Source organism: Pogoniulus pusillus, chromosome 2, assembly GCF_015220805.1.
Source record: "Pogoniulus pusillus isolate bPogPus1 chromosome 2, bPogPus1.pri, whole genome shotgun sequence".
NCBI lineage: Eukaryota > Metazoa > Chordata > Aves > Piciformes > Lybiidae > Pogoniulus > Pogoniulus pusillus.
Genome location: NC_087265.1, coordinates 11111115 through 11123572, shown reverse-complemented (window position 1 = coordinate 11123572; position 12458 = coordinate 11111115). Strand labels below are relative to the sequence as shown.

The 12458-nt window shown below is 39.0% G+C and overlaps 1 protein-coding gene across 5 annotated transcripts in view; it reads right to left on the bottom strand.

The window, feature by feature from the left end:
* Positions 1-12458, bottom strand: part of DPP10 (dipeptidyl peptidase like 10) — a 665816-nt gene that overhangs the window by 48762 nt on the left and 604596 nt on the right. For all 5 annotated transcript variants that reach the window (XM_064156282.1, XM_064156301.1, XM_064156292.1 and 2 more), the window contains 2 exons: positions 10925-11079; positions 7295-7392 (listed from right to left, as the gene is read on the bottom strand). In XM_064156282.1, coding sequence (XP_064012352.1) covers positions 7295-7392; positions 10925-11079 — 253 coding nt within the window. The remainder of the gene's footprint in view (positions 1-7294; positions 7393-10924; positions 11080-12458) is intronic.

The window sequence follows — 12458 nt, the reverse complement described above, 5'->3', positions numbered from 1 at the left end:
TCACAACATCATCCTACAGAAAGACTAAGACTGATTTCTAGACAAAAATCCTCAGTCTGATAGCCACTTAATTATGTGCTCCACAGTACTTTGCATGTTCAGAACTTTACTTTCATCCCTGTTTAGGAACATTTCTTAAACCAGACTGTGGATTAATTTACTTCATGTCCAAAGAGTAACAAACACAATTACTGATCACCTCTGCAAGGGTGGTTCAAACTCACTGTGTCACACAGGGGCTGTGCAGTTGAGACAGAATCCACATTTAGCATTCAATTGGCTTAATCAGTCACAACAAGAGAGAAAAGTCAGCTCTTGTTTTATTCAAGCTGTGTCTACACTCTGTGTAGTCAGTTCAAGGTTTCTCCTTATTAATCTCCTCTCACAGTAGTGTCATTGTAAGATGATCATTAGAACCATAAAAACTGCTTGTGGATACCCATTTCCTCTATTCCCACCATCTCACAAGTTCTCCAGGTCCCCAGTGAAATCACTGATTGTTAATAAAACCTCATTCAATTCCTGCCTCTTAGACCTGACTTTTCATTCTTCAGATAGTCCCCATTTCATGGTCTAGCCAAGTTTTTGTCTCTGACTTTCAGTCTCCTCCTTGCATCTCCCTTAGGATTTTTTCCCTTACTGAATTCCAGAGTTAGCTTTCTTTCCTCTGTCCAAAGCTGCCAGAAAACACTGAAAACACAGAAGAGAGTCTCCCTCCACAGCATCCCATGAGCAATCAGTATTGACAGAGCTGGTATGTTACTCACTCCATTCTAAGTTGGATAGAGCTGGTATGTTACTCACTCCTTTCTAAGTTGGATTGAGCCAAGCACTGCATAGAAATAAAAGCTTCAATCTCCTTGACCAGACAGTGAGCTACTTCTGATTCCACATTTAAACCTGTTGCCTATGGTAATTATTTCAGATAGTCAGTATAAAGAAGGCAGAGCTTTCCCTTAGGTGTGTGAACCCAGAACACCACACATATACAGCCAGCTCAACAGCAGGAGCTAGAAAATCTCATGTGCGCCAAGGTAATGCTGCGCAGTGAAAAAAGTCAGGTCTTGGGGCCTGAGGGGGATGAAGAATATTCAGTAAGAAAAAAACAATCCCCAACTGTATGTGTTAAGAAAGCAAACGTGTTTCCTGAGTATACAGCAATTTTTTTCCCCAAAATATTGGTAACCTGATGAAATCTGGATTCATTTTGCACTGCTGATAAAAAAAATGGTTAAATATCAAAGGTGTTTACAACTTGCCAAGATGACAGACCCAATGTAGAAAAAAAGTGTTTTGTTCTTATAGGATGTTTTCCTTTATTTTGATTATCTCAGTTGACACACAGTACTATGAAGGCATTTCCTCACTTTGTTACTACACTTATCATCACTCAGGAATATCCAGCACGTCTTGTTTCACTTGTGAGTTTCTCGATGCCTGTGACTAGAAAGATACATATGTCTGTGCTGCTGGCTGTGATTGCAAGTGCTTAACAAAGTCAACAGAGACTATAAGCCAAACAAAGGAAAGGGGTTTGCACTACATTACAAGGGAAGCAGAGTTACAGTGACAATTAAATCTGAAAATTAGATAGTTAGGTTTGAATTAGACAGACCAAAATCACAAGGCGATAACCCACAGGATGAAAGTGAAAAATAAAACCTTTCAAGAGCAAGAGCCAAAGTTTGCATGTTCATACAATTCACCATATTGAAGAAAGCTGATTTAGTTTAGGCCAATGAGCTTATTATGAAAGACATCTGACAATAAGGATAGGCAGAACATAGTTGATACTTACGGCAGTGGGAAAAGGATCTTTACTTTTGTGGATGGTTTTAAAAGATTTTGATTTAGATCATAAAATACAGTATCACACAGTATCACAGTATCATCAGGGTTGGAAGAGACCTCACAGATCATCAAGTCCAACCCTTTAGCACAGAGCTCAAGGCTTGACCATGGCACCAAGTGCCACGTCCAACCTTGCCTTGAACAGCCCCAGGGACGGCGACTCCACCACCTCCCCAGGCAGCCCATTCCAGTGGTGTTCCAGGTTGAGGCTATAGGGTTAAAAATTTTTCTGGGGACTAGAAGATTGTTATTCAATCCCATAATTCTGCTATCTTGTTATAAGCTCACAACAAGGTCAGTTTGCTCTCCTTTCCTCCTCCTGCCCTGTGTGTGTGGCAGAAGCCACTTTATCAGGACCATGTAAGCCTCTTTGGATGGCAGAGGCATTGAGGGGGGAGGAGGATTGGAGCACTGGGTAGTGTAGATTTAGTTTTTGGGATGGGGAAAAAGGCAGTGGGGTTTGCCATGGATGGGGAAATCGCTTTATAATGTCTAGCTCTGTATTCCTCTCTTTAAATATAATTCCAATTTGGTTTGAGAGTTTAATTTCTGTCAGCTCTCTAAAAAAACAGGACAGAAAGCCAAGCAATCATGTTCCACCAGTTTGCTGGCAAGTTGTTAACCAAGAAGACAGACAACAGAAATATGGTCCAAGCACAATGCTTTCGGATACTTACTACATTCTTAAATGACATATGTTATAGTATATTGAAAAGTGCATGAGAATTTAAAGATATTAATAGAAAATGTCCTTCTCAGAGCCACACATGGAAAACACCACAGATTCAGACATGACCTACAAGGCAGCTAAGATAATTACATTTTGTTAGTATTTTGATACGGTATACACATTTTTTTTTCTGTGCATACATAGAAGGATGTACTGCAGTTTACTTCTAAGACTAAGCCACAAGTATTCAGTTGTCAGATGTGCTAACTCCCTTTGGCCATGGGTGCTGGTGGCTAAGGAAGCTTTCCTCTCCATTTCCTTGCAGCCATAGGTTCTCATACACACTGATGGATTCTCATTGTCCCCCACGAGCACCCAAGCTGAAACGGGTGATGCTCTGCCTTTACTGGAGATGGACAGAGCAACCTCTCCCACTCTGTTGGCCACAGTCCTCAGAGCTATCCAGCACTGGTGATGATAAGCACGTGCAGTTGCCAGCCCAAACCACAAACACCTCAGGCAGGGCAGTTGGGCAGGCAGCTGGGTCCAAGCCCATGCTGACCCAGCAGCTTGTCTTGGCCCATGTGCAGAACTTGCATTTGTTCCCACTGAACAGGAAGGGAATAATCAATAAATGCCTTGGCATTGTGTGGGGAGACTTCAAAAAAATAAAGTCTGTGAATATATTTTTAGCCTGCAGGCTGTGTATAGCCATTTGCTATAAGGTGTGACAGTGAATTAATCCTTTACATTAACCTTGTGAGACAAGCACTATTACTGCCAAGTTACAGAAGAGAAGAGGGACAAAAGCATGGAGGAAATTACTAGATATAGCACACTGAAGAGAAGCTGGAAGCAAATCCCATTTTCCATAATACCAATTTGCACACATCTCTTTCTTACACATTTCCAGTTAGAGACAAACATGCTTTAAATTCCAAAGCAAAGCTCAGATAAGCTGTCTGCCTGAGTATGAACCCAGACTTTCTAGATTCAGAAGGTGATTTCAAACCAGAAGTATATAAATATCAAAATGACTTTGTTGATTGGGAAATGTGAGGATAATAAAAACACTGATGAGGCTTTTAAGAGCATTATTTGAATTTATGCAAACAAGTTCTTGGGTGTTTTCAGTTTCGTTACAAAATATTCACTCAAATACATTAAAATAATTTAACTTTATCATATAATGTCAGGAGGGTCTCATATATTCCAGTCTCTTTAAAAGCTAGTAAACATGAAATGAGAATGTGAAGATCCAGCATTTTCTTCAGGCATTTAAATACTACTGGAAAAAAAAAGTGAGGAAAAGAACTGACTTAATTTCTTATTGCTTGTATTAAAACTACTTGGTCAGCAGTGACTGGGACCAGTGCAGAGTAATACAGCTTGCTCATTAAGGCTGAGAATGAGGTAAGCAAGCAGTGGATGATTCCCAAATTGAGACTTTCAAGACCCAACACACAGTTTTGGCAGAAAAATCTTTTCATCATATACTGAAGCACAGCTCTAACAACTCAACTACAACTCTTTTCATCTGCTATTTCACCTTTTCCTTCCACTTTGGAAAAGCCATTAAATTATTCTGCTTGACAGGTCTTAAATTCAAACATGGGTTTTGAAATACCAGCTTATGTAAGTTCTTAATATCATTAATATCTTATATCTAAACATCACTATTTATGGTGGTTTGAGCCGAGGGCTGGCACACCATATTGCTCTTTCAAGATCTGCAGCAGGAGGCAAGTATTAGCTCTCCAGTGAGAACTTCAGGAGCTAGCAGTGTAGGAATGCACACATATTTCATCTTACATGTACACTGGCTTTCTAGGACAAATGAGGAAAAAAGCTCTGCAGTACAAAATCATGTTTGCCACTGAAGGAAACAAAAGGAAATAGAATGTAATTGTACACATGGAATAGGAACACCAAGGGGAGCACAGTAATTGCAGAGAATAAAATCACATGTTTAAGGAAGACTGTCAAGTCTTTTCGTTGCATTAACAGTGCACAGTAGATGGCAATTTTTCCCCCCCAGAACAAAACTTTTAGGAGTATACTTACAAATGTTATTGCTAACTTCATATCAGACTAACTTGAAGAAAACTCAGGAAATATTACCAAGGAGCTTTATAGAATCACTGCAAGAAGTAAATCAAGGCAGAACATTGAATTTACTCAATCTTATATCAAGTTTCCAGATGCCCTAAAAAATCAGAGACATAGTTTTCTGTCTTCAGAGATCCTGCACTGCACAGAGCCTGGTGAGGCCTTTTTACAGTTACAAATAACAGAAACCTCATTCCCAAACATTTGTGTGGCCTCTTTGCATAAGATTTAGCCTCTCCCTTAACAGTGGTTGGATATGACTTGTACAATTCAATTTCCAAAATGCTTCTGCCTTGAAAGATCCATAAAACTCTGTATGACAGTGTCCCATTCCATTTAATTCTGAAAGACACCCATTATCTATTTACTAATGACTCTGCAATGAACCAGTTAGAAAGGCACTGAAAAGACTTGACCACTAGAACTACTACATTTAGTAAAAATATCCTCTCAACCATAACAAACTCCAAAGACTTATGCTCAGAATCACAGAATCAGTCAGGGTTGGAAGGGACCACAAGGATCAACTAGTTCCAACCCCTCTGCCATGCCCAGGGACACCCTACCCTAAAGCAGGCTGGCCAGAGCCTTATCCAACCTGGTCTTAAATACCTCCAGGGATGGGGCCTCAACCACCTCTCTGTGCAACCCATTCCAGGCTCTCACCACTCTCAAGGTGAAGAACTTCCTCCTCTCTACTCTAGAAAACCCTGTTCAAAGCTCATTCTTCACATTGTATATACATTGATACAGGAATAGATATGGATTGATGACCAGTGTGATGACTGACTGCTACTCAGAGTCAGAATGCCAGATTTACAGGATATTTGGCTAACAATTATATAATTTCCCTAAATTTTATGGCACAGAAATTATATCTTCATAGATATAAACAGTTTTACTCTGTCTTTTGATACAGCAGCAAACCAGAATTTTAAACAGGAGTATTATTTCAATTAAACAGCAACAATATCTTGATCAAGGACTCAAAAACCTGGGAAAGATACCTCTTACAAAGGCTGACAAAAGAAATTTCTCAAATTGACCTACTGCTAACCCTTAGCTCCAAGATGCAAAACCCCCAAGCTTTTGGGGTACCAATATTCACTCTTCTGAAACTACTTTTCAGACTGCTAGGGAGGAGAAAAAAAACACATCAAAAACCTAGAGGGAAAGAATCTGAAAATTCTAGAATGAAATTGTAACATCTGAACAACATTTGTAAGAGTATTTTTTTCTGGGGGAGGGGATATATGGGTGGATGAATTTACATATTGCTTACTTGTTTCATTTCTTTGTGCCTTCTGACAGTCAAAGGACATTTTTTAACACTGTTTAACTGAATTAGGATGCCAATGTTTATGGCAAAGAACCTCTTTCAGACGTTTACTATCACTTAAGTTAATGAAAGGTTAACAAGCAGCAAGAGGTTTTACTGTGGTTTTCAGTAGTAGCCCACCAATGAAAAGAAAATACTGCACAGAATCATTCCTTTCACCAACACAATCAGTCAGTATTCCAGATGACATAAATAAGTGCAAGGCATAATTCACTATTAGGTACCTCACTCTGTCATCTTAAAATCAGTTGCAGTGTATCCACTATTAATATTCTGATTGTTCTGGGAACAACTGCCATAAAAACTTTTTAGTTTTGTAGGAACTGCACAACCAGCAAATCCATTCAGAGGCTCAAAGTTGCTTTATACTTGCCAATCCTTTCCATGTCTTTCTCCATCTGAGAATGCCCTGAGTGAAGACAGAAAGTTGCATTGGCCCTTAGACTGCATTCAGATCCAGACTGTGGTAACTCTCTTCTATTACTTATATAATACTTTAGAGTTAGAAGACCATTAGCATGGGCACTGAAACCAGAATGGCAATTTAATCTATCCAACTGCAATCCTACTAACTCGAATATACATTTTGGAAGGGATGAAATTTTTCTTGCTCTCAAACAGTTAAGTTTCAAAACATCTCAAAGCAAGAGCAGGTAATTGGGAGCTCAGCTTAAGGTAGTAACTTTGGCAGGAGGTTCACTAGTTCCAGCCAGACCTCATTTCTTCAGCCCCAAAGTCAAAGGGACTGATAAATTAGCACAATTTATCCTTAAAAACACAGTACAGCTCTTAGTCTGTGTGATCTTGTGGCATCAGATCTCATCTTCTGTCAGCTCTCTGCATCTGTCAGCTGTGATAAGAACCAGCCTTTCGGAACTTGCTGGTTTTGGAAAGTTCAGAGTATTTCTAAATGATGGAACACCCTGATTTTATGTTCTGTGCATTTGTAATATACTTCTATATTCTGCAATCTTCTATCAGAAACCAAAAGTAGGAAGCTGGCACATGACAAGGAACGTCTGGGAGTGAATGCACTAAAGGACTGCAGAAACAGGGCCTCTTTGACCATAGCTTCAGATTCTTAATGTCATAAATTTCAAACAAATTGGAGCTTCCCAGGACATCAGATATGACCAAATATCAGATCCATGTGATTTTTAAGAGGAGCATCAATCCAACAACGCTGTACTCTATTTTATCACCATTATGTGCATCTATGGGAATTCCCATCAAAGATGAGTGTGCTGATGTATAAAGGCAACAATTAGCTTGAGAGACAGTCAGGTTAAATTAACTATGAGTTTCAAAACAACGAAATTAAATACCTTGATTTAAAGCTGTCAGGTGGCATCAGTTCCAGTGTGTGTGCTGGTCCATACAGATTAACTACAAACAGCTTTACAGTTGGGTTTGTTTGACCTGCCTTTGAAAAAACAGAAAATAGGAGCTTTAGAGGCACTGAATCAGTGACAGCTAAATAGAATCACTCATTAACATAATTCAGTATCTTTTCCATAATGAGAAATTATTACCATTTAAAAATTTTAATAAAAAAAAAATACTCCTACAGCTATATAAGTTACAGAGTTTAAGAAATGAAGTATTAATTGGCTGATTCTCTCACTGCACTTTATCAACAGCAGACCTGCCTGTGCAGATCAGGGGACTGATGTTAAAGCAATTTGCCTCAGTTCAGTAAAGTCAGCTGTGAAAACACAGCCAGTTCCTAAAACAGCAGTTAAGCCCAGCCTTCAGCAAAGTATTTTCCAGACATGGTTTTTCCTTCTTCCAAAAAAGCTGTTCTGCATGTGGGATAATACTCCTCCTCTTCCTTTACAGTTTTAACCCAGACTTCCTTCCCTGGCTTGCTGAGATGGAAACCTCTGTATCTGTTGCTGTTCAGGACCCAGCTGCTTTGGCAGGACAGCTCTAAATGAAATAAAATGCTTCTTTTTTCCTAAAAGAGAATAAAATGGCAGTTTGATATATATCCAATGGGAGAAGTCTGCTAAATCCTGAAGATCTACAGAAGTCAGAATTTGTTCTCCCAGAAACATGGCTCATTGCTATGGGAGCTTCCTGGGATGAAGAGAAAGGGCTGAAGACAAAAGGCAAGGATGTGCAGGGCTGGCTGTGAGACATATTCAAGCTTCTTTTTCCTGTAAGTCACCGGAATCAAAGCCATTATAGCATCCTTGGAACATGGGGGATAAAAAGTGCGTCTCAATGGGGCTGACCCCTGTATAATACAGTAAGGACAAGGTAAGATCATTGCTAATACAGATCTAATCATAGTAAACTAGAAAATGGGGTATCTGGCTCTTCACAGGAGTATTTAGAAATGCAAAATATTTGTGTATTTTCAGTAGCTTTTAAAAAATAAAAAGTTTTGAAAATGGATTAGGCTCCTGAATTTTAAGTAATTATTTTTTCTTTCAATTAAACCTTCACATTTTCCTCCAAAGTAATGTGGTCTCTCAAAGGCATGAACACAGTTTACACAAATAAAAAAAACTGTGGAAGAAAATCACTGAGAGATCAAGTCCTTAAGACACAATTGCAGTCTCCTCCTACCCTTTCAACCCTACATTAACTGGGATCCAAGTATTCTCACTAGCAGGGCTGCCAGGAGTGATTACTATCCAATATCAAGATGAGCTCTGGAGGGACACTCCAAAACACACCTTCACAGCAGACTTGGCCAGATCTGTGTTAGCTCCTGACCATGAGGTATAGATGTACAGCACTACTCCAGCTCTGCCATCCCCAGCCCTCCAGAGGGGTGTGTGCCTTGGCACTGCTCAACACAGGCTGCCAGCCTGAGCTAATCTCTCTTCAATGCCGCACTTTCCCAGCATATTCTCTGCTATAGATGTTTGCTGCATGTCCTACTCTGCTGTGTGGGTATGTCTGAGCTACAGCTTTACAACAGTGGCTCTACAGCTGTCTGGGGCAAACACTGAGTGCTGCCACCACCTGCAGTGGACTTGGGTATCTGAAGGCTCTTCTCCTACCCGAGTGAAAAATCACTAACATCCACATCTCTCCCTTGACAATTAACAGCCACAATTCCTCTGCCACTCTGGGTCTCCTCATGACAATTTAAATTTTGTTTAATACCCTCATTTGCTCAGTAGTTCCAGAGCTCTTTACACTGAAATCCTACTTTGCCCTCAATGCATTTAATAGAATTTAAACTTTGGTTTTCATCCTTTTTTTCCTTTGTTTGGTTGGCTTTCTTTATAGAACACAGTCTCTGCATCTGACACGTACACAGATGAACACATTCCAGTATTCACAAGCACATGCAGGTTCCATTTCATTTTTTAATCATAGGCATAATTTTCTCTCATGGTTTCATTCTATAATAAAGACCAAACCTTTTTTTTTTTTCTTTCATCTTCATCTCTGTTGCTATACCACAAGCCTCATTACCAATTAATGATCTTTAACGGGTAGCTAAATTGGCATTAAATGGAGACATTAAATAAAGATAATGTTTTGTCATTAATGAGATTACTGAAGTAGTATTGTGCATCACTTTTATGCTGAATTGCTAATGAAATGGAATTACTCATTTCTTGTTTATGAAGCTGACTGCCATTTTTTTTCCTTTCCTGTGCCACTCAAGGCCTTTTGCCAATGCAAATATGTTAACTACCATTGAAAATACTGCTACTTCATTATTTTAGGACATTACTTCATAGAACAAGGACATCATAGAATCACAGAATCAACCAGGTTGGAAGAGACCTCCAAGATCATCCAGTCCAACCTAGCACCCAGCCTGATCCAGTCAACTAGACCATGGCACTAAGTGCCTCATCCAGGCTTTTCTTGAACACCTCCAGGGATGGTGCCTCCACCACCTCCCTGGGCAGCCCATTCCAATGGGACAATTAAAATAAAGTGCATCTGTATCATGCATATAATTGTTTCTTAGTACATGATACGGCCTAACTGTTCACTCATTCTGAATTATCACCACCAAAAACCAGGAGGAGATATAGAGTAATATTTTCTGAAGCCTTCCATGAGCTCCCCTTAAAACATAAAAGGAGTACCTTGCCCACGGACACACACATTCTGTCAGGAAGGAGCTCAGACGATTTCAAATTGCACACAAGGGATGGATAAACTGTTAAGCTGGACTATAATGATGATCTGTGAGGTCTCTTCCAACCTTGGTGATACTGTGATACTGTGATAATACCTGTGCTGGAGCTCAGAACAAAAATGACAGCTAGGGAGGCACCTAATGAGGAAACCCCCTGAAAATAAGAGGTGATTTCAGATACAATCTCTGTCAAGGCTGTTCTTTTGCTTTCCAACGAGAATCTAAAACCCCTTCTCTGTGTCTTCTGAAACTTTGTGACAGTCTTCTTTTTCATATTTTATTACTTTTCTCATTTTCATGGCTAGGAACATATTTTACTGTAGCTTATCTTATTCAAGGTCAGACTGCCACATTTATTAATAACAACATGATTTACTGAGATCTGTGTAACAGCAATGGAACATGCCCTCTGCTCTGCACACAGTGTATATTACTCCAACGGAGTTTTGACAGTATCTTTTTTTTCCTGTGCTTTCAGACATATTACCCTTCTCTCAGAAGTGGTGGATTGATTTTACCAAGTAAATTAAGTACAAGTAAATTTACATAGTAAATTAAATTACTATGAATTAGTTTGTCTGATGCTCCCTCACTTGATAGCTTCTTTCTAGCAAAAGGCGTTCAAGAAAAGCCTGGCTGAGGCACTTAGTGCCATGGTCTAGTTGACTGGATAGGGCTGGGTGCTAGGTTGGACTGGATGAGCTTGGAGGTCTCTTCCAACCTGGCTGATTCTATGATATTTGCTGAAGCACAATATGAACAAAACAAGTCTTTGTTTCTACCTAGATACTCCTGAGCAAGGAAGAGAAGGTGAGGGCTGCATTTAGACTCATCTTACCTTAGGATATGGATATTGCTTTCCTTTTGGATACAGACTTCCAGTAAACCGGGGAATAACCATGTTTGGTACCAGAGAGTCATTTATGGTGAGGAACGCCAGCCTTTCACCGTCTGGAGACCACCAGTGGGCAATGTGAGAATGAAGAAGTTCCTCTGCAAAACCAGATTTCCTTAGGGTCCATAAAAATAATTATCCCATAGTTTCCAGTTCATTCAGTTGGCACCAATTCATTCTTTCTGTGCCTACTTAAAATGCATCAGGTGCAATTACAGTAATTTCACGTTATCCTGGGTTGAATGTTTGAATAACAAAGCATATTAAAGGACCAAACTTCAACCATTTGCCTCAAATGAATACTTTCTTTGATGTCAATAAATCATCAAAAAGATGACGAAAGATAATTGTAACTGTCATAAGTTTAATTCTTTTGCATTGTGTTAGATGTGTCCAATTAAATTTTTAAAATTATTTGGGCCATTTTAATAGAGTTTTTAGGATTGTATTTTTTTCTTTTGATTTTTTTCTTTTAATAATAATAATAAAAAGATTTGTCCTGATTTGTCTGAGCTGTGGTACCTGGCAACACACACATCCTCACACAGTGACATTGATGCAATCATTTTTGGAGTGTTGTATTTTGACTTTTTTCTCTCAGTCAACTGGGCCTCTTTAATCCTTAGTAAATCCATTTTTTTTTTTCTGCAATGTAACTTTTGGAAAATCCAAACAAATCTATGTATTTGTATCAAAATTTTCATTTCCAAATGAAAGTAATTCTCAAAAACATGATGTGATGCATTCTTGCATTTACTGTCACCGTGTTTCTTATTTAAAAGAAACAAAACAGAACCAACCACAGAATCAGCACCTAAACTCCTAGAAGCCCAGAAAAGCAGCTCCTGACCAGTTTCAAATTCAAGGGTCTGCTTTCCACTTGTGGAAAGATTTCTTTTTCATTATCTATTTGACATGTTGACTTGTTTGGTGAGCATTTTGTATTTAAACTTAAAGAGTTTGGCTGGAAAATTAAGAATAGAATACCGACAGGAACAAAGGACCACTTGCATACATGTTTTAAGAGCCTACACACAAAGCTACTTAAATTGCCAATGAAGACTCTCCAAGGTGCTTATCACATTCTGAAAGTTTTGAGGTGACTTAATGGGTTGGATTATCTAAGGTTATGTTCAATGAAGCTGGAACCTATATTCAAAGTCATATACTTTAGGTCATGCTTCTCTTCCTAGCAGGATAACTAAAACCTTTTACACAGGAGAATAGCAGAGAACGAATTGTGAATATCAGCAGCAAAAATCACATCTGTGTTTGTTTTAAAATATTGCTGCTTGCATTTAAACAAGGTTACTCACACAAAGAAAAGCTGCTCCCAAGTGTTTTGCAAAGTAAAATGCTAGCAACAAACTCAGGCAAATGATAAAAGAAAACAAACGAGGTCAAAAGGAGGAACAGCTCCTGATTCAATTGAAAATCTTTTAGCTTTATCTGAACAACATTTGGGCTGCTCAGCTCT